The following is a 26,696-nucleotide window of genomic DNA, read 5'->3' on the forward strand; positions in this document are numbered from 1 at the left end:
GTTGAACCAATAGAGGCGACAGTGCACGGGCTGCGACTCATGTTGACTGCGATTCCAGTCGAGGCTACCACTGCACGAGTCTGTCCCGCCAGGCCCGGACACTGAACCCGAAACACACTTGGGACATTGGAACACGCAGTTTCGCAGCATGGATGGGGGCTGCCGAAACGACGCGAGAGACCAAACTTGGGCTATGCGCAGGTTCCAGAGTCTCGGGCTGAGGGGGGTTGCCTCTATTGTTCATCGCTCAATGTCAGAGACGTGGAGCGGGAAGGCGCGTGGTCGAGGCGACTTGGCGGAGCTCATCTTACACTACAGCGAGAGCTGTCTGTGCGTTTGGTTCTAGCAACTAAGAAGAGCACCCCGGACTCAAATGAGTGCCTGGAGCAATTACAACCCAAATGCTAATACTCTAATACACCTCGCTGCAATGCTTCTTCCGGGGTGCATCCGGGCGGACGCGGTTGGGAGACCCTGAGTTCTGACGCCGCCTCGTCACTGCCGACACGCTCAACCACGTTTCCTCGCCGTGATCGACACCCCGCAGTCAGCCAGCCCAGCCAAGCCTGCTCAGCCTGCCACTGCCGCGGGACCGCCAGCGCATCGCAACCTACATACACTGTCGAGTTGTTATCATCAACAACTTTTCTTATCATCAGCAAACACTCCAGCAACCATGGCCCCAGTCACAAAGGGCGTCATCCTCGTCGGCGGCCCCTCAAAGGGTACCCGCATGCGTCCTCTGACTCTGGACTGTGAGTGTCCCTCAGTGCGCCATCATCATCCGCTGCGCATCACGCCCTCTACACCTACCCACATCAACGTCAACATAATCGACCCCGAACCCGATCTGCTGTTCAACGTTCGTCGAGCTGACATCACAGGCCCCAAGCCCCTCCTCCCCATCGCGGGCAAGGTATGCATAGCTGTTGCAAGCTGGGATAGCTAACGCCCAGCCCATGGTGTGGCACCCTCTCGCGGCGCTCGCGCAGGTGCCGGGACTCACCGATGTCTTCCTCATCGGCTTCTATGAGGACAGCGTCATGGCCCCGTTCGTGAAGGAGGCGCAGCGCGAGTTCCCCAAGATCAAGATTTCGTGAGTCACCGAGAGCAGGCGAGCGCCGAAGGCGTGAGCCAACCGCACGCTCGCAGACCCCTCACTGGTGCCCGTCGTCGTTGAGATGCGCTCCTCAATCATCTGAGCAGCTCCGTGTCCATTGGACAACTGTTCGGCTACTCCTCCAGAGCGGCGCTGCTCTGCGAGTCGCATTCGATCTGCTACTTGTGTCATGCGGTAGCTAACCCCAGCTACCTCCGCGAATACAAGGCCCTCGGCACCGCAGGCGGGCTGTACCACTTCCGCGACGCGATCCTGCGCGCCCCAGTGCCGGACCACATCTTCATCTGCAACATTGACATCTGCTCGACGTTCCCGTTCGAGAAGCTGCTCGACGTGCACACGAAGCACCGCGGTGTCGGAACGATCATGGGTGTACCGGTGAGTCTCCTGCGAGCTGCGTGAGCGGAGCGAGGGCTGCGGGTCTACCTCGCGGCTGGAACACTGGCGGACGGGAATAAGACAGCAACGCTCGACCCGGACACAGCTACGCAAGGCGTTGTGAAGCTGACACCCACAGGTCAAGAAGGAGAATGCGTCCAAGTACGGCTGCATCGTGTACGACCCGGACACGAGTGTCGTGCTGCACTATGTCGAGAAGCCGGAGAGCTACATCTCCAATACGGTCAACGGCGGAGTGTACCGTGAGTACGCGGCGAGAGATTGGTTCGCCGTCGGGTGTCTTGGAAGTTGTGCGCTGGCAGAGTGATCGGCGTCGCACTCCAGATCGCCACCGAGTCCAGCACCGAGGGTGCTCTCCGGTGCGACTCCACCCTCATTATCCCCAGCTGCCCTATGTCCTTGGAGTCAGCTAACGGCAGTGTTCGACAAGGCGGTCTTCGACAGCATCAAGGTAGCGATGGACGAGAAGACAGCCCGAGCATCCCTCAACCCCCTAGCGCCGTCGGACGAGAAGCTGCAGCTGGAGGAGAACGTGATTGCGCCCCTCAGTGCAGCGCGGAAGATGACCGTGTTCGTCTGCACCGAGCCGTGGCGGCAGATCAAGACTGCGGCGTCGGCATTGGCCGCGTCCGCGCTCTACCTGGACAGCTACAAGGCTCAGCACCCGGAGCTGCTGTACCACCAGCAGAAAGACCAACAAAAGGACCAGTCCTCGTGTCCCACAATCGTGGAGCCGGTGTACATCGACCCGTCGGCATCTATCGACGCCAGCGCCAAGATTGGGCCCAATGTCGCCATCGGCCCGGGCGTGCAGGTCGGCGACGGCGTGAGGATATGCAACGCTATGGTGATGGAGGGCTCTGAGCTCGCCTCGCATGCGGTGGTGAGCCAGGCCATCGTGGGCGAGAGGTGCAGCCTTGGCCTGTGGGCTCGAGTTGACGGCGAGCCGGAAAGGGAGGACGAGGAGGGCAAGCGCGACATTTCCGTGAGCGTGCTCGCGAGTGAGGTCGCGCTCATGCCCGAGGTGCATGTGAGGAGCTGTATCGTGCTGCCTAACAAGACGCTGGGCAAGAGTGCCGCGAAGCTTGTGCTGCTGTAAGCGAGCGCAGCGAGCGTTCCCGAGCCCCAGCCGAAGGCGAGGGCGAGGGCGGCGGCTGGAGATGAGCCATCGTGATAGAAACTAGGCGGAGATACCAGGAATATGATAGCCATGGAACTCGTATGACTCGTTACAATGCATAATAGATTCCACTTTGCTCTACGCTCTACTTCTCCCCTGCCCAATGGAGCCCGACTACATCTCCAAAAGCCGGTCAATAGCAACGCCCAAATCCTCGCCACTCGCCTCGAGTACAAGCGTCACAATCTCCTCATCCAGCGCCGGGAACATCTGCGTGAGCGTCGCGACATTGGCGAGTTTCGCCTGTTCCCTTGAATGTGCGTCGAAGAGTTCCCGCTGGCTCGCGGCCAGGGCCTGGTCGTAGTGTGCTTGTTCTCTTTGTCTTTCTTCGAGGTCGCGCTGGCGTTCGAGCTCTTCGGGAGAGGGATGGAAGGAGGGTGGTGGTGGGGGCGTGTAGGTTGGAGGAGGGTGGGGCTGCCGGTACAGGTTTGAGGGCGGGGGTGGCGTGAACCGCTGCTGGTGGTGGGGGTGGGTGCGCGCATAGTTTGCAGGCAGGGGTGCGTGGTGCTGATGAGTTGGGGGATGGGATGGGGTCTGTTGCTCCCTCATCTCGCGCTCGCGCTGTTCTCGCTGCTCTCTCGCTGTCAAGGATTGAAACGCCTGCGAAGGCGGCACGGGCGTGTATGGCTCGCCTGGCACGCCTGGCACGCCTGGCCTGAACTCTGGCGGCGTCGCCAGCGGCGTGCCCTGCTCGCTGCCCTGTCTGCTGTCCCCCGGGCTCAACCCCAATTGCGCCAGAAGCCTTGACGGCGTCTTCGGCGTGCCAGCTGTGCCACCTGGCACTGGGATGCCCTGCCCGCTATGCTGGCTGTGCGCGCTGTGCTGACTGTGCACACTATGCTGGCTGTGCACGCTCGCGCCGCCCGCACTCGCCCGCCGCCTGTGTTCGTACTCGGCCCTCGCGCGCTCGCGCTCGTCCTCCGTGTCCTCACCCGACTCGGAGCCGGGAGCCTGCATGTCCTGGAGTATCTTGCCGATCGCGCTCAGAGGGCGCGAGACAGCCTCCTTCGCCGCGTCGCCTGTGCGCTGGAAGAAGCGCCGCGTGCCGTCTAGCGCGGCTGCGGTTGCGGGGAGAGCGAGGGGGCGCGCCGCCTCCTCCCCCGGCGAGGTCGCGAAGGGGGACATGGACATGTCGGCCGAGGAGCGCTGTTGACTGCGTGGCGAGGTAGGACTGGAGGGGAGGTCCTGGATCGCCTTTTCGACGTTGGCCTCGAACTCATCCTGCGTTATGTTGGAGAGACTCGAGGCGTCCATCGTCTCGATGAACTGGATCGCGCCGCTCTGCTTGTCAGCTTGTTCTCGAGCTTAGTGCAGCTGCTCCTATCGAACTGAGGTTCCTCGCTACGCTCGGAGTCGACTCACCAGACTGCTCAGGTAATACCCCGCCTCGCCCGTCAGCTTCTCGGGATTCCGGAACCGGTTGATGTACTCGAGGTTGCTGAGCATGTTGTCCGGACTGGCGCGGAGGACGACAAAGATGAGGATGGGGATGAAGGCGTCTGCGCCGGCCTCGTTGCCGGACGTATGCCGGATGAGGCCAAAGATGACCTTGCAGCAGTTGAGGATACAGATCATCTTGTCCCTGGGTGCCTTGTAGTGGTTGATCTTGAGGAGTTCTGTTGTCAGCTAACGTTGTAAGAGTCCTCAAGCTATGCGACGCCTGCGACACCCACCTTGCTCCGCGAACCCCAGGAATCCCGCCGCCGCCTCGCTCTCCGGCACGTCGAGGTGGCCCTCGCGCACCCAGCCAAAGAGCCGGACACGCTGCGCAAACACGGCATCGCGCTCCAGGTCGTCTGTCGTGATGGGCGTCGTGGGCGAGATCTGCGGCGTGAACGTGTAGGGATAGAGGCGGTTCATGACGAGCTTCTCCATCGCCTCGAGCGCATTGTCGAATTCGGCCTCGGACTGCGACTTCCACGGCTCGACGCCGCGCATCCGCTCCGAAATGAACTGAGAGTTAGCTATGACAGTTGCGGCCTACTAAGCTGAAGACATACCTCGAGGAAGTCCCGGATCAACTTGATCTGCTCATTCACCGTGAACGGCTTCTTGGAAAAGTTGGTCAGGAAGCTGTTTGTCAGTTTCGGTATGCAAGCTGTCAACTGACCTCTTCAAGTATCGCGCGACGGGCTCTGCAGACTTGACTTTCAGGTCCCTCAGAAAGCCAGCAAAGTTGAACGCGGGCTCATTGTCTTCGCTACTCTGTCGGCGGGGGTTGGGCGTCCCGCTCCTACTTCCCGCGGCACTGCCTTGGGCGCTCCTCTGTCCGCTACCCGGTCGCGAGTTCGGTCTAGACGGACGCTGTGACCTCGACGGGCCTGCCGCTGGCTGTCCACCCTGACCGTGCGCTTGAGGAGGCGGCGCACCCGAAGAGCGCACCGAGTCAGTCCGGATATGCGGCCGCTGGGGCAGCTTCGGCGGCTGGCCAGGCTGAGCAGCCTTCGGCGCCGGCTTGTTCGGTACAGGCGTCGCTGGCGTCGCGAACGGGTCAAACTCGGCGAGATCTGGCGAAATGCGCGTTGACGCCCCGGGCGTCTGGAACGCCGCCAAGCCCTCCGTGCGTGCTGGCGTCGGCTGGGTCGACTCTGGCGGCGCGCCTGGTGGGGGTTTGGCGGGTGCGCCGGGCTGGGGGACGGGGACGGGGGCTGGTGTTGGTCCGGGCTCGGTGACGGGGACCTTGGACGGGGCGGGAGTCGCTTCGACGGCGGGCTGTTCGGGAGAAGAAGCGGGAGTCTTCGCTTTCGGCGTCGCGGAGCCTTCGACCATGTTGGGCGAGACTTCGGGGAGAGACGCGGCGTCGCTCGATGTCGGTGGTGAGAGGACGGTGGTGGGGAGAGCCTTGATCTCGTCCTTGTCCTCTGGAGGCTGTGTGGAGGACGACTCCTCAGCCGGTGCAGGTTGAGCCGGGTGCGACGCGAGCTTGGACACCTGCTCGGGCTCCTCCTTGGCCTCAGGCTCGTCTTTCGTTGCCGGTGGTGGTGTGTCTTCCTTGCTTGGTACTCCGTCTTCCGGCGTGACCTTGCCGATCACTTCACCCTGATGAGTTGCTCCGTCATCGTTGTCCGTCTGGCTCAACGGGCTCGCATGGTCGGCGGCGGCCAGATCCGTGCTTGTGTGCTCGGGCTCCGTAGTCTTGGGAGCCGGTGCGCTATCCGTCGCGCTCGCGCCTTGCGCACTCTCGCCCGTCTCGCCGGACTCGGGTGCTGGTGGAGGGTTGTTGTTGGTGTCGGTGGTGTCGGTCTGCTGGGTCTGCTCAAGCGGCGGCGCGGGGTCTATCCGCTCATCGTTGCTCATCCTCACTTAAGTCCGGGCGAGGTGACGTGAGGGGTGCGGTGCGAGGGAAGGTAGTGTATGTGCTCGAAGGAGATGTTGACGAGGTCGTGGCTGTCTGTACCTGCAAGGTGTTGCCTGACCGGGATGTGCGGGCTGATTCCTCCCTGTCACTGCGGGCCTCCACTCCGGTCGTGCTCGTTCTCGTCACGTCAAGGGCTGCCAGTCTGGCGTCGCAGCTGGACACCAGCGACGCCAGCCTAGCCTGCTCAACCAGCCAGCACGCAGCAGCACGTGGCCCCGTGCCTTGCTGCTTGAGCTTACAGCTGTCATTCGCTGGCTGGACTTGGGGATGATACGCGACAGACGCGGTCCGGCCAGCCAGTCGCCTGGTCGCCCCCTCGGCTCGCCGCAGTGGGTTCGGACCCTGCCTCGATCGTCTCACTTTGCAGCACAGCCGCACACCACTACTCAGAGATTGCTCGCTCGCTCGACTTCCGAACGCGTCCACAACCTGTACTTCCATGCACAGCTTCCGATCTCCGAGCCTCCGCTCATGCCGTTTTCCGGGCATACTCTGGCATGCGCATCTGCACTCTGCTCCGCACTGACTGCCCGCATGCCCCTGCTGCATAAACTCCTCATGAGAGCTCAGATCGCCAAATCTCCACTGACAGGCAACTCTTTCACTCATAACATCAATGGCTACGGGCCAGTAGAAGGGAAGATTATGCCGTTCATTTGCCCCCAGTCGCAGCCCACAAGTAATAGGGATATTTCCAGAGAGGCAAAGAATCACAAATAGGTATCGTCAAACGGTAGCGGTGTTGGGAGAGAGAGGGGGGGATAAGGGTGGTGCGTTTGTTCGTCGGTGGAAGCGTAACAGGCAGGTGATGGAGACGACAGCGTGGTAAGGTGGTGTTTGATTATGAACAACGCCTTGGAGCTGGGCGATCCAAAGAGCGACTGCACATCGTAGGGGATAGGAGAGGGAAATCTTGAGGATGAGAGGATGAATGAAACGGCGTCGAGGGTAGCATTACAAAGGTTGGGATCAAGCTCGGGCGGAGCGTGCGCCCAGAGACACGCAGAGCTCGCTATAAGTTACATATCTAGAGGACGACGCAAGGCTTCTTGGGCTTGCCGTTCTTTCCCTGCCTCTTGGCCGACAGGGCAGCCTTGGTGGCCGTCTGGAAGACCTCGCGAACACCGGTTCCGTTCTTGGCCGAGCACTCGACGTAGGCGGTAGCTCCGATCTTCTGGGCAACGGCCTGCCCCTCCTGCCTGGTGACGGGGCGCTGGTTCATGCGGGCGAGGTCCTGGATGGTCTTCGGGTCGTCACGCAGGTCCTGCTTGCACGCGACGAGGATGATGGGAAGTCCCGAACAGAAGTGCTTGACCTCGGAAATCCACTTTTCTTGAACGTTGTCCAGCGAGTCGGGCGAGTCGACCGCATAACAGATAAGGATGACGTGCGAGTCGGGGTACGACAGGGGACGGAGACGGTCGCTGTGACGTTAGTCATCGAGTTATTGGCATAAGCGACAACTCACTAGTCCTCCTGACCAGCGGTATCCCAGAGGGCCAGCTCAACCTTCCTGCCATCGACCTCGACATCGGCAACGTAGTTCTCGAAGACGGTGGGGACGTAGACCTGATCTTGTTAGCGGGGTCGGTCCGCGTGTCATCCCGGAGAAGCAGCCTGATCCATCGCCATGAGGAGGGAAGGATCAAGGCCCAAGCGCGCACGTACCTCGGGGAACATGCCCTTGCTGAAGACGATGAGACTAGACGTCAGTACTGGCACGGGGGTTGCATCGATAGCGTGCGGGTTCCCAGATCTTCCTCGGCATCATCGCAATCACAAGTGCGTTTGTGTGTGTGTGTCCGCATGACTGCGGTTGTGCGGCAAAAGCGCGGCGGCGGCGCAAGTCGCTTATGCACCTGCACCTCTGTCTGAGACTGTGACTGCGCTCGATCGCACGCTCACAAACGCCGCAAAACACAACACCATTGGCGACCACGACGATGGGATGGGTGGAAAGGAGGGAACCCTGTGTCACGCGGCGGTGCAAAACTCACAGACACGTCTTGCCGCACGCGCCGTCACCTGCTAGTCAGTTTTCATGTTTTCTTTTGTGCGCGGGGATGCTTGGGGGCTAGATAGGGAGGGCAGAGATGCGCATGGAGAAGTGGTAATGCTGTGGGTCGGAGCGTGCATGCTCGAGGTGGAGAGCGGACGAAGCGGAGTGGCGAGAGGGGATGGTTGGAGGCGGACATTGTTGGTGAATGGGAGGGGGGGGAACACGACAGTGCGCGGGCGGGCTGGGCAGGCGCGCGGTGTGTGGTGGGGATTGGGACTGGGGATCGCGGCGGGAGGGGGACACGTACCGACGATGACAAGCTTCCTTCTGATCTCGCCGGACATTGTTGATGTGGTGGTGGTGGTGGAGTAGGGGTGGGGAGGATGGATGAAAGAAGGGAGAGAGGTGGGAGAGGTGGTTGGTTGAGTGAAGTTGAAGAGAGCAAAAGGCAGGATGGAGATCGAGAGTGCCAGGTGGGAGGCAAAGGGCAAGGGCCGGGGGCCAGGGTAGGGACGGTGGTCGTGGATGGTCGACTGCCAGGCGGGCGCCCAGGCAGCCCAGCACCCAGACACGCCAGTCAGCCAGGCCAGCCAGGCCAGCCAGGCGTTAGGCGGCGGTGGTGGGTGATGGGACCACTCTACGGTGCCTGCCTATGGCTCTGCCTGCTTTCGTCCCGTACGCTGCCTGCTGGGCTACACGGCATGCCCGCACCTCCGCATGCATGCTAGACACTATGCACCGCCTATACCCAGAATAATCACAGCAAGTCACTCCATGCACGGTTTGCTCATCATTAGGCTCGCGTAGGCTCGCAGGACCTGACATGTCCGTCCACAGACAAGACCTTGTGCCTGCGGAGACCGACGCCTGGCGAGCCTGTTGTCTGTAGTCCTGGAAGACAGGCCTGCGACCCCAACAGTGGTGAGGGGCCAGCACAGGGCAGCGCCAAGGGCGTCCTTACCCTCACGAGCGTACCTGTTACTGCAGCCTTGTGCTGAATTGGTCCCGCTAATCCGCACCCCATAATGGCTTCCCTCATCCGGTTAATGCGCTTTCTGCCTGTTGACCTCGTGAGCCAGGCTGGCCTGGCCGAGGAAGTGAACCGCTGTTCGGTTCGGCAGCTGCACGGGTACGTGAAGATTGTGAAGAATGAAGAAGCGTCGCAGGAAAGTCACGGCCGGTTGTAGCCCGCGGTGCAGCCGCCGGCCTGGGTTCGGCATCGCCAGCCGTCAAGCGAGCCCCGCAGAGCGCAGAGCGAGCCATTGATACGAAGCAGGCAACGAGGCAACGGGGTGTGAGAAGCTGCTGCTGCGGGTGCCCAGTCCGCTCAGCCGCTCACATCTGTGCACAGGCATATGACTCATGCATTGCGCTGCTGGCGCTGCAGGCGCTGCGATCCGCGCTCAACAGCACACCACGCAACTGCTCATTAGACCATTAGACAGGTAGTTTGACCCTTAGTCTTTCTTCCCTTACTCTCCTTCCTAAAATATGACGCATCGGCTCCTCCTCACCTCGGCCTCACTGCGTCCTATGATTCTATGACGCACACTTCGATGTCCCTTCACATCTGTCTATCTGAGCGTGCTGAGCGATCACAGTAGACCAGATCGTCTCTTGGCCGATCGCCAGTCCAGACTCTTTACTGACCCGCTCGCCCCGCTCGCGCGCACGCTCGACGGTCCGACGATGCGCGCAGTACGCTACACATGTCGCATGTCGCAGATCGAGGGCGCTGGACGCCCGATACGCCCCTTGAGTCGAGGCCCGCTGCGCTGCGCCTCACACCTTCTCTACCAATATACCACCTCGAGACCTCGAGACCTCGAATCTCACTCACACATGGCTGACCACGGATATCGCTGCAACGCTGCAACGAACCGCCGTGCAGGCCGTGCAGCTGCAGATACTACAGTCGCCACAGGCCATAGCCCACAGGCCCGGACCGCTACCCAGGATCTCGCGGAGTGCGACGTCCCGATGGGGCACTGCGATTGAGGAGCATAGGCATACCGCGGCAGACACTCACGCGCTTTCGACATTTGCCTCTTTCGGACGGCTGACACGCGACACGCGTTCGCGTCAATTCAGTCGCTTCTCTACTCCATGCTCCACTAAGCCCCTGTTTCGTCGTGCGGCCACTGGACTGACGTTGTTGACTGATGCAACGAGGCTCTGCACAATTTTTATGTTTTTATTCATGATACAAGGCTCTACAGTTGGTCATGTTCTTCACAGACTCGCACATATGCTCTCAACGTGGACGTGCTTGCACCATCTCACCGCATGCTCGTTCACGATCCCGATCATCTCCAGTCACCGGCGCGCAACTTTCGGGACAATGGCGCGGTAACAGCCACAACGCGTCAGAACGCCGAGATCTGCGCCAGCTCGAGAAGCTCTTGCCTGAAGACCCAGGCAAACGAAACCATAGGCCTTTGCTTGTCAGCGGCGCCGCTTGCCACAACTTACTTGGGCTTGAGGAGATCCTGGTCGTATGGCGCCTGGGGAGCCTGTGGGTCCCAAAGCATCTGCGGACCTTGCTTCTCCCACTGCTGGATGAACTGCTTGCCATACGTTAGGAAGTACGCGTGCACCGCGACGATCTGCATGGCAGTGTAGCCGGCAGGAAGGCTGAACCCCTCGAGACACTTGCGCGCTTGCTCGCGACACAGGTTCGTGATATGCTCGTAGTGGTCTTTGAGGGATTCCTGCTCGCGTCAGTTTGATCGCCCATGCAAAACTCACGCTGACTTCCGTGATATCCCTCGACGTCTTTCTCTGCTTGTGATACGTGACGATCCCGGAAACGATCTCGAGTTCTGTCGCAGAGAACCGGCGCATAGCATAGTGCATGTCGCACTCGTAGCCTGCTTTCACGGCCATGAGGCGGGTGTAAATGTCGTGATACTGGGGGTGGCCCCAGAGCCAGTGTTCCGGGTCATACGCAGACCGACGGATGTCAGAGGGCTCAAACTTTGGGTCGGCTTGGACGCGCCGGAAAAGAACGCCCAAGACCTTCTTGCTCTTGTAGGTCTGCGAGGGTCGCTCGAGATTAGTGGGCGACAAACATGAACAGACCCACCTTCCCCATGAAGTCGGGCCACTTCTCTGGCCTGAGTTCCGTCGTCAACTCGGCTGCAATGCCAGCTACTAGTCAGTCACGTCAATTCTTCTTGGTGGCTCACTCTTGGCAAAGTCGACTCTTCCCAAGTCAGCAAGTGCACACCATCAGCTCCTGATGGAACTCACGCCGTCTGCAGTTAGCAAGATTGTACCGCACTACACATACCGAGTGGATCTCAGCGAGCTTCAGGCACCTCGGGCCAGTAGGACCTTCAAGATCGGACAGGGCCAGGTGGCTGTTGTCGACTTGACCGAGGATGTCGTTCTAATGTCAGCTGCCTGAGAAGCTCGAAACCTCACCAGGATGTACTGGACGAAACATTCGTTCAAGTCGTACTGGGTGACTTCTTTGACCTTTTTGGGCGGAGGCGCAGTGTAGTCCATGGGAGTGTGCATCCGCAGAGGACCCACAAAACGCTGGTCCCAGATGACTGTGAAGTCTGTTTACGTCAATAAGGACCATGAAATCAGATCTCACCGTCACCGTCAAGGTCGCCACCGCCGAGCCTTCTCGTTAGCACCATTTACTTCGATCACTCACATGTTTGGAAGAGGTCGGGCGCCCTTGATGCTGAAGACTACGACATTCTTGAGGTGACGCAGCTGTGGGTGATCGACGGCCCTTGCGGTCCGGACATCCCCAGGGTGGAGAGCAGGCGCACGACAGACGACTACGGCGCCGGTTACAACTACAGGTTCATCGTTCTCAGTGACCTGGTACTGGACGAAGACCTCGCCCTCTTTCAGCAACCCTGTCTCGTCTGCCACGCCGATGAGATAGACTCCCATATCAAGCTTCACTCGAGCGCGCCACTTGAGGTCTTGAAGAGCTCGGGCTTCCACAAGTCGCGCGAGGTCCTGGATCATCGGGTTTCGGGCGAAGCCAGCATCAATGACTTGAACCATTGGGAATTCTGTGTACTGCTGGAAAAGGACAAGATCGTCCTTGGTAAGGTCGCGCAACACGGCTCGCTCTGGAAGCCCCTCGATAGCCTGCGTTGCTTCGACGAACAACTGCTCGAAGAGCGCGTCGGGAACCCCACAGGCTGACATGATGTTGATGAACTGGCGATTCAAGAACGCGGATTGATACTTTGCAATCTGATCTGTTGGCTCCAAGACTACCTCTGGCAGCGTTCTGAAGACGTCGACTTACCCTGACAACGTTCAACTCTTTCAGCCGGCTCTCGAACTTGGTCTGCGATGGGCGCATAAGGATCTCGTCGTTGCCTGCCATGCCAGGCCAGTATGCCAACACGCCTTTGGCGCCTCTGGAGGAGTCAGCTCGCGCTGAAAGTGTGTACTAACCCGAGACGGAACTGCAGTGCCGATGGGGCCTCACCGGTTTTCCGCTTGTTGTTCATGCTCCGGGCGGCTTGACGCATGACGTCGATGCCGGCCACGCCACAGCCATCTGTAAAACAGTGGCCGTTGCGAAAGACGTCGGCGAGGTCAGACACTGTCACCTTAAGAGCAACAGCACGGCTCGCACTGAAGGGCTTAAACAGTCAGCCCGACTCGGTCTCGCGTACACTCACCAGGCCCAAACGTGCCGCATGCTTGGCCACTACCTGCTCCTTCACCTGGCCCATCCACCTCGAAAGCTCCGGGCGATCGATGACCGTGTGATCGATGAACCACATGTTGTGGTCCTTCTGCTGGCTACCGGACGAAGCCACTGGGTAGTATCGGCACCCTGCAACCTCGATGCCATACTGCAACGCCCGGCGCACGCGAGCCATCAGCCCCTTCTCAGGACAGGCATCATCCGCAGGCTTGGTAAACTTCTGGACATTGAGACGCTCGCCCTCGTCCGTGAAGTGGACACGTATGATTGCGTCGAGTTTGTCAGAATAGCGGCGCGTAACGGAGTTGCTCGTCTCAGGCTGAGGAGGACCCACAAGGACACGAGTCGGCGTAACCGTAACCGTGCGAATCATGACGATATGCCGGGAGACGGGAAACTCCCCACGACGAAGCGCAGCCGCTCGAACTATGGTCAGCCCCGCCGTAGATGCCGCTGACACTCACGCTTGACCACCGTGTAGACATTCCGCACGCGCTCCTCGGCAAAGAGGTTGGTCAGGAGGCGCTGACGGAAAGGCAAAGCCTTTGCAAACTCATCGAGAGCTCGAAGAAGCTCTGCGACGTCGATGGGGCGAACGATACCGTGGCCGATCAGACCCTCCACGAGAGCGCGACTCGAGAAGTCGAGGCTGCGGAGGTCTGGAACGGTCCACTCTGAGTGGAGCCTGCGAGTCCGCGTCCACTCGCGCTTGTTGAGAGAAACGAGGTCTGTTTCGGGGTCTTCCTGAGCCAGCGTGCGGAAGCGGTCGGAGCAGTGACAAAACTTTCTGTACTCATCGTTATTGAGCAAGAATTCCCAGCGGTAAGTGTCCCAGAAGGTTGGGTTCGCCGCTGGGCCCTCGGGAATAGCCCTCAGAACACCGGCTCGACTCTCCGCCTTATTGAGTCAGCTGGGTAACCGATTGCCCGACTCACAACTTCGCAAAGGACAAAGTCCATCAGAGTAGCACGACGCTTGTAGAGGCGTTTCCCATCAGCCATGTAGTGCACCCCGTCCAATGGGGCGTCGAATTTGGGAGGGCGCCGCAGACTAACCGTGACGACAACTCGCCAGAGTGTGCCCCTCTTCTCCTCCACGATGTGAATACCGCGGCGGCTTATATCGTTGAATCTGAGCTGGGCGTCAAGGGGCTTGAAAGCAAGTGGAAGCTTCTTTTGAGGGAGTTGGAAGACGGTTCTCATCACAAGAAGCTCGCGCTCGAAGTCAAAGGCCAGCAAGGAGTGGCCATGCCCGCGTCGGTCTTGGTCTGGCCCATATTCACAGGAGCCGCCAAACATCTGTCACCGTTAGGCTGCCCCAGGAGGTCATGCACTCACTCGTGTAAACTCCGGCCCGGTGAGGGAGCCAAGCCACATGGTCTTGGGCCAGAACTGCCATTTTGCCTTATCGTCGGTCCCTTGAGGGTAAGAGTAGTGTCGCTTCTCCTTCGCAAATCGGGGGGTCGGTTGGGAGGGTCCTGGAGGGAAGGGCGGGCGTCCACCACGGTGCACTTTGTTTGAACGAGGTGTACCGTTGGAACCGCTGCTTTCAGACCTAACGGACGCAGTCGAGAGTAGGTCGGCGAGGATATGGTCCACGCCCGGGTCATTATCGTACTCTTTAATCGGTCGCTGAGCCAGGGAAGACGTCATTTTGCGCGGTTGATGGACGGAACGATGCGATCAGCCTGGAGACGACGGCTAGACAGCAGCACGCCGTGGCTTTGGCTTCTCGCAGAGGGTCTGGAGGAAGAGGAGTGTGGAGGGGGGAGGGTGATGAGAGGCGAATGATGGGGTGAGAGAAAGGAAGACGAGTGGAGAGTTGAGTCATGCACTCGACCAGTGTCGTGTTGAGTGAGCGGAAGGGAAGGCGAAAGGGGGGGGGGGGGGGGGTGATCGGCGAAGGTGTGAGCACAGGGTGCAGGATCAGCGTGGTGACACGCCCGTGTCTGTGTGCTGTAGGGCAGTCACAATAACAATGCAGTGACGTCTCTGAGGGGCCAGGCGCCCCGCGATCTGGGGGGACCTGAGGCACAGGCTTCTTCCGCAGAAGGCAGGCTAGGCAGGAGTGATGAGCCACGGCGTGCGCCGGGTGTGCGGTCTAGTGTGGAGGGGCCACTGCGCAAGGCGCAAAGACCGGGGTGCGCGCATCCTCAGGGGGACGGGCGTGTGCCTTTGTCTCTGTCAGTGTGTGGGTGTGTGAGTGGGTAGAGTCAACGTGATCGCGTGAGGCACTGTCAAGGAGAACAGCAGCTCTGCACGACAGCCAGTACGGAGGGAGGAGGAAGGCTGAGGCCGCGCCGGCTACTGTTGCACAGTCGGCAACGCGTTGTGACACGGGCCGCCTGTCTCAATGTCGGGCGTCGGCGGCATGAAACGAATGCGTAGTCTAGACGTCGACAACTGTGGAGGAGACGATGACGAAGGAGATTCTGAAGCTTTAATTGGAACGCTGATGAGTGATATGAAGCGGCAACATAGATCCGCTGTCTAAAGCAGTCCGCGGGCGGGTATTCTGTGCGTTCTGCGCCTGTCTGGTTGGGCTCGGCTGAGTTCCTGAACCTGTCGCAAGTTCAAACGTCCCGTTATCGTTAAGTGGAGGGATCTAGCAAGGACACTCTCCCCCAATCTGGTTGCCGAGCGAGTTCGACAAGACGTGACTTCTTTCGAGCTGCGACACCCATGGCCCATGGCACCCAGAAAACACGGACGGGCTCTCATACAAAGCTCCACTGTCCGACAAGGATGGAAGCATTAGCCGCAACGTCGTAACCTACAGCATTCGCCCTGGGGCCTCCCAGGCAAGATTCACCCCCGTCAACTCCGACAATGTCACTTGTCTCTCTTCCCGATGCGCAATGTCCTCAATTGTCAACGGTATCGGGACACCTTCATCCCTCTACCAGGTATTCCCCGCCCGACATCCTCTTTTGGGACTCGGTCGTGAGCACCCGGTTTCGCAAGCACTTCCTCGCAGTCACAACCTCCTCTTCTCAATTTGCTCCAGAATGTCTCTCCGATACCTTCGGACAGTGCTTTCAAAACGAAAGTACCTCAATGCTGTCAGTATCAAATACAAGTCCGACATGCTCGGTGCTTCATGACGATAAGCTTCCCCGCCCGAAAATGACCGCCAGACGCCCACATGGTGGTCGCCTTCCTCCTCCAAGCGGCTCTGCGAATAACGTCCGCGAGGCGCGCGATCGCTGGTTTGAGCATCTCTGGAGCTCGATGACGATTTCATGCGAGGGAACGTATACCTTACGCTTGCCTGTGTGATGCAGGACATCTTTCGCCCTCCTCACAAGAACGGCATCCAGTCGCCCGTCCCAGGCTCGAACCCGGTCCCATCTAACGGCATCCGCGCTCCCCTCAGGACTCTTTACTCCCCGTTGAGCTGGTAGCTCCAACCCTCGATGTGCAGCTCCCCTGCCGACAACAACGTATCGCAGATCGTCATCGGGCCGATTTCGTACCCGTTCGCCACGCGAAAAGACAACAACAATACATCCCGCGCTCAATCACCTTCGCAGAGGGCAACACCCGACCGGAACGTACCCGTCTGGCTATCCTTGGCCACCAGCTCCTGATACATCGGCTTACCAGGAGATCGGTGTTTCGTAACTGCTCCAGGGATGGGCATGCTTGACAGTCATATCAGCACCAAGCAGAGGTGTGCCTTTCGCCCGAACTTTTCGGTCTCGTCCCTCCTTGTTCCTCCCCACCGCGGTGTTCGGGCACAACAATGGGGATCCAAGAATTGCGTTGACAGCAGGACGAGCCGCACAATGACATCAGCTCCGACCAGTACAGCTCGTCGGGGCAGGGAGTGCGACAGCAGCCAACAACGTGACTGGGAAGACTGCAGCGCCTTCGGGACACGATACGAGCCCGTGCCGCCGGCCTGGGTTCCGTTTACGTTGTCTCTCAACACAATAGCTGTTGCTACGGTACGCGGTCAGGGCATCACCACACCCTCTGAAGTCCTCAGCCTCACCATGCCGAGTGACTTAAAAGTAGCGAACGATTCCGGCTGGATCTGCTCTCCCCTCTCCCCAAACCGCCGCAAAACCGACCACCGCCATGATGTGGGCACCTGTTCTGCTAACTGTGCTGGGCACAGCCGCGGCACACCCTATCGCGAAACGAACAACGGCCGCCGAGTGGACCTCCCTGGGCTGTATCGCCGACTCGGAGGAGCGTGTACTCAGATTCAAGGTTCCCCTCACCACGGACAACAGCCCCGACGTCTGCGTTGACGCATGTGCTAGCAGAGGGTTCACCTATGCCGGTCTGCAGTGTGAGTAAACATGGCCATGCGCGTTATGCGCGTCAGAGTGATGAAAGCTCAACGCGGTCGGGCATGGCCGACTGGGAGCGGCACCGCTTGAGACGGGATGCTTCCCGCGTCCAAGACTTTTTCGAGGGAAGCGAAGCTTGGCCAATCCCCGCTCCCAGCTCTTTCTGCCAAACTGCATCACAGCATCTTGCTGACATTCCTCAGTCGGTGTCGAGTGCTGGTGCGACGACGTGCGCCACGAAGGAGAGCAAGTCGATTCCGGAAAATGCGACTGGGACTGCCCCGAACACGCCGAGTCCAAGTGTGGCGCCATCTACCACATGAACAGTGAGTTTTACTTGGCTGCTACCCGCCATTCCCTTCTTATTGCCTTTCTCATCGGGTGCCTTGGAAGCATTCAGATCTTTTCAGGGCTATCAGATATCGCCCTTCCTTGCGGCGCCCGTTGCATTACTACGGTCATCTACCCCACAGCAAGCCCAGACTGACATGCAGTGTATGCGGCCAAGGACGCCGCTAGCAAGCCCAGAGCAGAGGAAAGAGCGACCAACTATGGCCCAGCAGAGCACGTCGGATGCTACCGCGATGCGTCGAATCGCGTCCTGCCCCACGCGTACTGGTCGGAAGGAGCGATGACACCCGAGGCATGCGTCGACCACTGCCGGTCCAGTGGCTTCAAGATGGCTGGTCTCGAGGATGGAAGGCAGTGCTTCTGCGGAGACAGCTATGGCACGGCGGGCGGCGTCGATGGGTGTAAAACACCCTGCAGTGGGGACGCATCCAAGACGTGCGGTGGGCGATGGGAGCTGGATATCTGGAGGACGGGCGTGACCGATGGACAGGGCAACAACGGCAATGGCAACAACAACGGCAATGGCAACAACAACGGCAATGGCAACAACAACAGCAACAACGGCAACAAAGATGAGCAGAAGGATGATCACAAGGACGTGAACGTCTCCAGTGGCGCCACAAACGCTGTTCAGAGCCAGGACAAGGCCATCGTCTCGTCGAACGCCGCGACGCTCATCAACGCGAACAAGCCTTCCATCGCCGGCAACGGGGAGAAGTTCCTCTGGGCGCACCACATGGTCGGCAACACGCATTCGTACAACAAGGACAAGTGGACGAAGGACATCCAGGGCGCCCTCGATGCTGGCTTTGATGGTTTCGTCTTGAATATGGGCCGGGACGACTGGCAGCCCAAATCAATCGAATACGCCTACCAGGCTGCACAGGGCAAGAACTTTAGGCTCTTCTTCAGCTTCGACATGACATCGTTCCCGTGCGCCTCGACCGGTGACGCCGACCGCATCGCGGATCTCACGGCCAAGTACGCAGGCAACTCGGCTCAGGCCAAGTACAAGAACAAGGTGCTCGTGAGCACGTTTGCAGGCGAGAACTGCCAGTTTGGCAAGGGCTCGGTGCAGGACGGCTGGAAGTACTACCGTGAGCAGGTCAAGAAGAAGAATGTCGACATCCACTTTATGCCCGCGCACTTTGCCAAGCCTGACACGTTCGGGGGCTCCAACTGGTTCGACGGCGTCATGAACTGGAACGGGCAGTGGCCGGCCTCGAACGCGAACCCGACCCTCGACAGCGACAACCAGTACCTCTCCGCGCTGGGTGGGAAGAGCTACATGGCGGGAATCTCGCCCTTCTTCTTCACGTACTACGGCAAGGACTCGTGGAACAAGAACTGGATCTACCGGTCCGACGACTGGCTCCTCGCCACGCGCTGGGAACAGCTCCTCTCGATCCGCAACAAGTTTGACCACCTCCAGTTTGTGAGCTGGAACGACTGGGGAGAGTCACACTACGTCGCGCAGCCGGGCGACCCGCAGGACCAGCCCAAGTCGCAGGGCTGGACCGACAACATGCCGCACACCGGCCTCTCGAGTCTGATCAAGTACTACGCCGAGGCGTGGAAGAAGGGCTCGTTCCCCGCCCCGAACGACCAGATCTGGGTCTGGTCCCGCCCGCATCCCAAGAACGCAAAGCCGAGTGCGCCGACAAACCCGCGCCCGGACCACGCCGACTGGACCGACGACAACGCGTATGCGCTCGTCCTGCTTGCGGAGGCTTCCGAGGTTGTGCTCGAGAGCGGCGGGAACAAGGCGACGTTCAAGCTCGACAAGGGCATGAACAAGATTGCGGTGGCGAGCGCCGAGGGTGCGGTCAAGGTCACGGTCAAGCGCGGCGGCAAGGATGTCAAGAAGCTCGACACGAGTGGCAAATTCAGCTACACCAAGACACCCAAGGACTACAACTTCAACTACTACGTGCAGAACGCGTAGGCGTTGAAGAGAGGGCATCGGGCGGAGCAGGCGCCGGCGTTCGCACACGGACTCGAGGTCCGAGCCGTATGCGATCGGTGCCACAGTAGTGATAGATTTTCACTAGTTTTTCATCTGTATCTCTGGTATCTGTGCGCTCCTTTGCCACTCACCGTGCTCGGAATTGCTGTTGAGCGTCTCATCGCGCAGATCAGTCAGGCGGGGCCACGCTGCAGCATACTCCAGACACACAGCGTCAGTGGCGGGTGTGCAGCTTATTTTTAGACATGTGACTCTCCATGTGCATCTCGATGCGAAGCCGGACCCGATCGGAGAGTGGCTTGGAGGGCTCGTTTACTAGCCGAGCGACCTCGGAGATGAGTGGACGGAGGTGCGCCGTCGATTGGCTAGGGGGAATTCTCTGCTCCGCAGGACATGGAGACCGAAGCTTGGAAGAGGATCGATGGGTGTGGAATGAGGCGTCCGAGGGAAGGGGGGGTGGTCGAGCCCGCACTGTGAGCGACGTCATGTCGGAACCCTGATTATCGCGGAGACCCCAGATTACCCGAGCATTATCCCCTGTGAACTGGAACTTTCGAGTGTTCTACGAGAATACTAACAGTTCGTCATCGTCCATTAGACGCCCAATAGCAACACCATTTGCACCCCCGTAACCCCCCTGGAGGCACCCAGAACCGCTGATATCACTCTGGCACCCTCACTTCTCACCTATATCATCACCGAGGTGCGGGTTTCCGAGCAATTCCTTCCTCCCCTTTCCTCTGCACGTTACCTCTTTTAAAGCAGACAGAAGAAACAGAACTGTCTCAGTTCTACCCCCTACCACTCACGCACATCACTCGACACACACTCAGAACAATGTCGACAATCACAAGATTAAGACCGACATCGGCACCACTGCGTGCGGCCATGCGGGCCAAGGCCACGAACCCGCGCGCGATCGCTCTTCCTACCACCGCTGCCATGGCCGTCCGACACTACCAGGGACGGCCGCCGCAGTTTCCGTTCGGCTTCTCCTTCGGACCTGGAGGCGGCATGGGCGGCTTCGGCGGTGGCGGCGGCGGTATGGGCGGCTTCCCTCCCGGAGGACAGATGCCTCCCGGAGGAGGTTTCCCAAAGTACCCGCAGCAGGCGCCCGGCGAGGAGGAGGGCGGGGAGAAGAAGTCGACGCTGGAGCAGCACTCGATCGACCTGACGCAGATGGCGCGCGAGGGCAAGCTCGACCCGGTCATTGGTCGTGACGATGTCATCAGGCGCATGATCACTGTCCTCTCCCGACGTACGAAGAACAACCCTGTCCTCCTCGGTCTCCCGGGTGTCGGTAAGACGGCTGTCGTCGAGGGCCTCGCGGAGCGCATCGTCAACAACGAGGTCCCCGAGTCACTCCAGGGCAAGCGTCTACTTGTCATTGACGTCGGTGGCCTCATCGCGGGCACCGGCGTCCGCGGCGAGTTTGAGAAGAAGTTCAAGGACCTCATGAAGGACATTGAGGCCAACTCGGACTCGACCATCTGTTTCATCGACGAGCTGCACACCATCATGAACCTCGGAAAGACGGAGGGATCCGTCGATGCTGGCAACATGCTCAAGCCTGCGCTCGCGCGTGGTCTCCAGCTCATCGGTGCCACGACCCTCGACGAGTACCGCAAGTACATTGAAAAGGACCCGGCGCTCCAGCGTCGTTTCCAGCAGGTGTACGTTCCCGAGCCGACGATCAGCGAGACCGTTTCCATTCTCCGTGGTATCAAGTCGCGTTACGAGGCGCACTTTGGTGTGCAGATCAGCGACGCCGCGCTCGTCTCGTGCGCCGTCTACTCGGACCGCTACATCACCGACCGCTACCTGCCCGACAAGGCCATTGATCTGCTCGACGAGGCGTGCTCTTCGCTCAAGATTGCGCAAGAGTCGCGCCCGAAGGAGCTCGAGGACGTTGACGCCCGCATCATGAACCTCGAGATGGAGCAGCGATCGCTCAAGGACGACCAGGACCCGTACGCTGTCAAGCGTAAGGAGACGATTGAGAAGGAGCTCGAGAAGGACCGCAAGAAGCAGGCCGAGATCACCAAGGTCTGGAACGCCGAGCGCTCGCGTGTCGGCGAGATCCGCAAGATCAAGGAGCAGCTCGAGTACGCCAAGATTGAGCTCGAGAATGCCCAGCGTAACGGTGACCTCGAGAAGGCGTCCAAGGTCCGCTTCTCGGTCATTCCCGACCTGCAGGCTCGCCTGCCCAAGGTCGAGGCTGAGCTCGAGGCCGAGACGAAGAAGGGTGGCGACCTCGTCGTCAAGGACAAGGTCACGACCGAGGACATTGCCGCCGTCGTGTCCAAGGCGACTGGAATCCCCGTCACGCAGCTCATGCAGGGCGAGCGCGAGCGCCTCATCAACATGGAGGAGTGCCTCAAGACCCGCGTTGTCGGCCAGGACGAGGCGATCAAGGCTGTCGCGAACGCGATCCGCCTGTCTCGTGCTGGTCTGCAGAGCCCGAAGCGCCCGCTCGCTTCCTTCCTCTTCCTCGGCCCGACCGGTGTCGGAAAGACCGAGCTCACCAAGGCGGTCGCCGAGTTCCTCTTCGACGATGAGAAGAAGGCCATCATCCAGATCAACATGTCCGAGTTCCACGACAAGCACACCATTTCGCGTCTCGTCGGTGCCACCCCCGGTTTCGTCGGATACGAGGAGGGCGGCCAGCTGACCGAGGCTGTTCGCCGCAGGCCGTACACTGTCGTCGTCTTTGACGAGATTGAGAAGGCCCACCCCGACGTCGCCAACATTCTGCTCCAGATCCTCGAGGAGGGCCAGCTCACCGACGGCCAGGGCCGCGTCGTCAACTTCCGCAACACCATCATTGCGCTCACATCCAACCTCGGTGCTGAGGCGCTGTACGAGCCTGGTGCGATGAAGCCCGACGGCTCCGTCAGCGACAGCGCCAAGGCGCAGGTGCTCAAGGACGTGAACAAGTTCTTCAAGCCCGAGCTGATCAACCGTCTCGACGCGCTTGTCGTGTTCAACAAGCTCCCGCCCAGCGTCATCGAGGACATTGTCGACCTTCGCCTCGGCGAGGTCCAGGGCCGTATCGCCGACAGGCACATCAAGCTCGACGTCACCAAGGCCGCGCGCGAGTGGCTCGCGACCAAGGGCTACTCGGACCGCTACGGTGCGCGTGCCGTGCAGCGCATGGTGCGCGACAAGGTCGCCAACCCGCTCGCGCTCCGCATGCTCAACGGCGAGATCAAGGACGGCGAGATCGTCACTGTCGACACGGTCAAGACCGAGGACGGCAAGGACTCGAACGAGCTCAGCTTCACTGCCAAGCCCGACCCGAACGCGCCCATGGCCGCTGTTGAGCAGCAGAAGAAGATTGACGACGATGCGAAGAAGACCAAGGATGCCATCGAGCAGGCGGGCCAGCTCCCCTAAGCGCTCTAGCGAGCCTCTCTCCCCCATCCTCCCCCCTCCCTCTTGCATCAATGACTACCCATCTCCGAGGGAGGGTAGTCCTAGACACGAAAAGCAATGAAGCACGCACGCGGCATTAGCTGAACGCACGGTAAGACCGTGTGGTATGTAGTAATTAAGTCGAATAGTTGTCTGTCTTGTCTCCCTGCATCGAGCCAACAAGCCACAAGTCAAAAGAAGAACAGTCTGAAAGCATGTATCCAAGAATCAGAATCACACATAGTTGCACATTCTGCTGGAACTGAACTGAGAGCACTCGAGTCGATCAGAGAGCCCACCGGCCTGCGTTCGATGATGCGTCGAAAGCGAAAGGCGTCTTTGAACTCATAAAGGAGAACGTGGCCGGAAACTCGCTCCGCTCGGCACCCGTCCCCTCGGCCTCTTGCGCAAAGGGCGCCGAGGCGGGCCGTGCGTGACGCGTTATCTCTGCGCCCAGGACGCAATCTTGGTCATGTGCCAAATACAGAAGGGCCGTGCAGTACGAGTACTTCCTCTGCTGACAAGAGCACGAGACGTGGGCCGGGATAAAACAGCCTTTGAGTCGGTTCCGTTGGCGGTGTGTGCAACATGAGCGGCAAAAGCGTTAAAAGCGTTGCGACATGAGCTAGACTGTGCAGAACGCAGGTCGACATTCGAAGCTTAGACAGCTCGGATCATGGACGTCCAGTCAGCAGTCGTCGACGAGTCTCGGGTTTCGCGAGACCTGTCGGATACCCAGCTCCTGATTGTTCTCATGTACAGGTATCTACGTCGCGTGCTGTGTCACGAATCGCATACCGGACCCGATCGAAACGCTCACGCGTCTCGACTCGTAGCTAACGGAATGCGTTATCCAGATGGGATGGGCCCCGTGTCGCCCCCTCCACGCTCAGACAACAGTCTTGCGGATTCGAGCCTTGCCGAGAGAATGGTCTCGCGACGTAGAAGTGGGGCACTTGCAACGCGAACTCTTGTCAAGCTTGGGTGTTTCAGAGCCTAGAACTTGGGTGAACATGGGGTGCGCCGTGCGTGTCTTGATCTCTTGGTCGGATCCTTGGCATGCGTGCGCGCGTGGCCGGCTGCGCGGCCCGTGCCGCCTGCAATCCTCGGCGCCTCGGCTCGGCTTTCAAGTGCACGCCCGCTCTGTATCGTGGGCGAGCGTTGAGCGCCACCCTGCTGCCCGTGTCCTCCAGGACGTTGCGCAGTTTGCGCCTCCCCAACGAGACGGCTTTGTCATCCACTGTGCGTCACCTCCACCGTCGCATTGCGTGACCTTGGATGCCCGGTGGGCAAACGCTCCGAGACCACAATCGTACCAAGTGCTCTTCCCAGGTTTCGGTCGTGCTTGTCATCTGACCAAGAAACTTGTACATGCCGCTAAACTCTGCTCGATCTGCGAGATGACCCGCAAGCTCACAGATGTGCCAGCCTGCGCGCGCGTGCAATGTTGACGGAATGTTCCAACCGGCACTGAAACTGGCACACTGGAATGCAATTTGGTTACGCGGTATGCTCGCAACTGCAATTCCCACCGTGCATTAGTTACGATCTGTTTCGAGTCGACAGGGCCGTGTCAAGCCGTGTTCAAGCCATGTCGAACATGACATGAGGCTGCGGTATGTAAGCAATGTCCGCTGGCGGCGCTGGCCTAGGGAGAGAGGGCTCCTAGGGAGAGGGTTCGGGTCACTTCCGGGATCGCGGAATGGGACCTGCAATGTGAGGTCATGTTCCAACCTCTAAACTCTGGGCATCCGTCATGTCCTCGGTGTCCATGTAGCGGGTGAGATTGTCCAGTTCACCAGTGTAATCGGAACCAAAACACTCTGGAATCCGCCCCTTCCGAGCATCTGCTCGAACTTCATGAGGCTCACACTAGAGCCCAGGCCCAAGCTGCAAGATTGCAGCGGGTCAGCGGCGCAGAAGGGCAGAACGGCCTCCCATGCAAATCCTCTAATTCTAGGGCGGACGGGCGGCCAACGGAGAGCAGAAGGGGCCATGTGTTTCTCAGGTTACTTGAGGTCTGCTTACGGTCAGCCGTATTTGTCAGCTTGCCCAGGAGGCTGAGGCAACTGCTCCGCTGGATCTCTCTGGCCCTGGCTGTCCGGATCTGAGCGGCGGTCTGCAGGCCCTCAGTTCGGTGAATAGTCTGCGGTGTAGGAGGAGCCTGCTTGACTCCGAAGTCCGCACTTGCGGCCGCAGCTGGAAGGATCGGCGGGGCTGCGGCGTTGAGCGGCGCAGAGCATCAGTCCGATTGTCCTGTCCGAATTTCACTCGCTTCGCCAAAGCAGCAAGCACCCTCCGACACAAGCGGGTGTCCCGAGGGTCCCCGCGGACCGAGGTCCGAACTCTGATTGCGGGCTTCTTGTTTCTGATGTTACCGCTGCTCATGGGCCAAACATCGTAAAGCCTTCGTGGTCTTCGCTGGCTTCGGAACGATTCTCTGCCCTGTGCGCCCCATCTGTGCTCCCTGCGCTCTCGATGCCTGCAATCCTGCTCGCTGCTGTCCGAAGTGCTCCTGGACCTCGTCCCCCTTCCGAAAGATCTGGCTTGGTCATGCAGGCGCGGCCTCCGATGTGTTCGGCGTGGGCGAGAAGGTTCCTGAGTGTTGACACCAGGATGCCTAAACGGGCGGGCACCCTGGGCAATTCCGAAGAACAAATGAGAACATCGACGATTGCATCCTCGAGGTGCTGCTTGGTTCCTGGGCAAGCCTCGTTAGGTCTCGTCAGGACCCCCTCGAGCCGCCTCAGGGTGTCACGGCGTAACTTTGTGTAAACTTCGACCACGACTCGGCCGTTTGCCCGCGAATTCAACGAGATTACGACCTTTGCCGTACCTGTTCTGCCCCCCGACGTCACTGGTCCAGTGGCCGACATTTTTTCGTCAGTTTCTTCTCGCAGGCCATGGCTGATCACACCTCTCCAAAGTTGCCCGTCATCATGATTGATGCTCCGCCATTCAGAAGCCCATGGTGCCGAGCCAGTGCACAGAAGCATACGTGCCCGCAGGGGAGTATGGGAATCGATGATGCATGACTATCAGCGAGGTGGAGCGGAATGCTTGTAACAAAGCAGCATCAAGGCAGAAGGGTGGATGACGTAGGCGATTGGGCGAATCGATGAGTCCCGAGTAATTTTTCGACATTGGACTCGAGGACACCGAGCCTGGCTTCCTTCGCTTGTTTCGCGTACACCTGAGCCTAAACCTCCTGCCCACGCGTTTATAATGACATACCTCGCCTCTGATGGCAACCTGCGGCAGTCGGACCCGGCCCTCGGCGGCCGAGCCTGCACTCCCAAGCCAAGAAAGATGCACTACTCGAAGAGATTGTTTTTGTTTTTCAGGGTCCACCGTCCGCCCCTGCCTGCACATGACGGACCCTCACGGCCTCCCACCTTCCATCTTTGGTAGCCGCTGCCGCCTGCGGTCGGACAAACAGTGGCGAGGCAGCGAGGGCCAGCGAGAGCGGGCGGCGGACGGGTCGGCGCAGGAAATCGCAAGGAACCCTAGGGGAAGCGTCCGGCTCGCTTGGCGCAAGCTCATGGCCCACGTATCCTCGCGCCGCTTGGCCGCCTGGCCCGCCTGGCTTGCTTCCAGGCCGACGTCACACACCTGTCAGCTGGGTGCACCTGGGCTGGGCTCGTAGACTTTAGTCATGAAGCACTCGAGCCAGGGTGGAGCAAGTGTTCCGGCTCAATGCGGCGCCGTTGCGAGGCCGCCCGATCCATCATTCACCAAAGCCCGTGGGCCAGTAGCCCAAGCCGCCCAAGCTTGCCTAGATGTTCCAAGGTTCCAAGCCTGCGCCGCCTGAGATGCCAGACCTGAGCCGTGCGCCTCCGCCCGCCCGAGGCCATGGGTCCAAGACCCCGTCGACCCGCCTCGTCGCCTAACAGCCGCATGTTATCAGGGGCGTTAC

General features: G+C 59.9%; 7 protein-coding genes across 7 annotated transcripts; 4 read left to right on the top strand and 3 right to left on the bottom strand.

Annotated features, from left to right (window-relative positions):
- Positions 1-676: 676 nt before the first annotated feature.
- A1Q1_01429 (mannose-1-phosphate guanylyltransferase) lies at positions 677-2,618 on the top strand (the record flags this gene model as incomplete). Its single annotated transcript, XM_014324468.1, has 5 exons — positions 677-916; positions 957-1,096; positions 1,207-1,498; positions 1,638-1,765; positions 1,844-2,618. The coding sequence occupies 5 exons, from the start codon at positions 677-679 to the stop codon at positions 2,616-2,618; spliced, it is 1,575 nt and encodes a 524-aa protein (XP_014179943.1).
- A 195-nt stretch (positions 2,619-2,813) lies between these two features.
- A1Q1_01430 (uncharacterized protein) lies at positions 2,814-5,996 on the bottom strand (the record flags this gene model as incomplete). The annotated part of the gene is made up of 4 exons (XM_014324469.1): positions 2,814-3,980; positions 4,062-4,315; positions 4,373-4,663; positions 4,739-5,996. The coding sequence occupies 4 exons, from the start codon at positions 5,994-5,996 to the stop codon at positions 2,814-2,816; spliced, it is 2,970 nt and encodes a 989-aa protein (XP_014179944.1).
- A 1,088-nt stretch (positions 5,997-7,084) lies between these two features.
- On the bottom strand, positions 7,085-7,737 carry A1Q1_01431 (rho1 GTPase; the record flags this gene model as incomplete). The annotated part of the gene is made up of 3 exons (XM_014324470.1): positions 7,085-7,481; positions 7,526-7,626; positions 7,726-7,737. 3 exons carry the CDS (start codon positions 7,735-7,737, stop codon positions 7,085-7,087), a joined length of 510 nt encoding a protein of 169 aa, XP_014179945.1.
- A 2,685-nt stretch (positions 7,738-10,422) lies between these two features.
- Positions 10,423-14,401, bottom strand: A1Q1_01432 (uncharacterized protein; the record flags this gene model as incomplete). The annotated part of the gene is made up of 12 exons (XM_014324471.1): positions 10,423-10,462; positions 10,529-10,767; positions 10,805-11,092; positions 11,142-11,194; positions 11,245-11,261; positions 11,724-12,283; positions 12,339-12,453; positions 12,491-12,648; positions 12,721-13,169; positions 13,214-13,646; positions 13,685-14,016; positions 14,083-14,401. The coding sequence occupies 12 exons, from the start codon at positions 14,399-14,401 to the stop codon at positions 10,423-10,425; spliced, it is 3,003 nt and encodes a 1,000-aa protein (XP_014179946.1).
- A 1,205-nt stretch (positions 14,402-15,606) lies between these two features.
- Positions 15,607-15,852, top strand: A1Q1_01433 (uncharacterized protein; the record flags this gene model as incomplete). Its single annotated transcript, XM_014324472.1, has 1 exon — positions 15,607-15,852. The coding sequence occupies one exon, from the start codon at positions 15,607-15,609 to the stop codon at positions 15,850-15,852; it is 246 nt and encodes an 81-aa protein (XP_014179947.1).
- Positions 15,853-16,831: 979 nt separating this feature from the next.
- A1Q1_01434 (uncharacterized protein) lies at positions 16,832-19,345 on the top strand (the record flags this gene model as incomplete). Its single annotated transcript, XM_014324473.1, has 3 exons — positions 16,832-17,048; positions 17,253-17,375; positions 17,544-19,345. 3 exons carry the CDS (start codon positions 16,832-16,834, stop codon positions 19,343-19,345), a joined length of 2,142 nt encoding a protein of 713 aa, XP_014179948.1.
- An 858-nt stretch (positions 19,346-20,203) lies between these two features.
- Positions 20,204-22,762, top strand: A1Q1_01435 (uncharacterized protein; the record flags this gene model as incomplete). The annotated part of the gene is made up of 1 exon (XM_014324474.1): positions 20,204-22,762. One exon carries the CDS (start codon positions 20,204-20,206, stop codon positions 22,760-22,762), a length of 2,559 nt encoding a protein of 852 aa, XP_014179949.1.
- Between the last annotated feature and the right edge of the window lie 3,934 nt (positions 22,763-26,696).

The sequence above is a fragment of the Trichosporon asahii genome (assembly GCF_000293215.1).
Source record: "Trichosporon asahii var. asahii CBS 2479 unplaced genomic scaffold scaffold00050, whole genome shotgun sequence".
Classification (NCBI taxonomy): domain Eukaryota; kingdom Fungi; phylum Basidiomycota; class Tremellomycetes; order Trichosporonales; family Trichosporonaceae; genus Trichosporon; species Trichosporon asahii.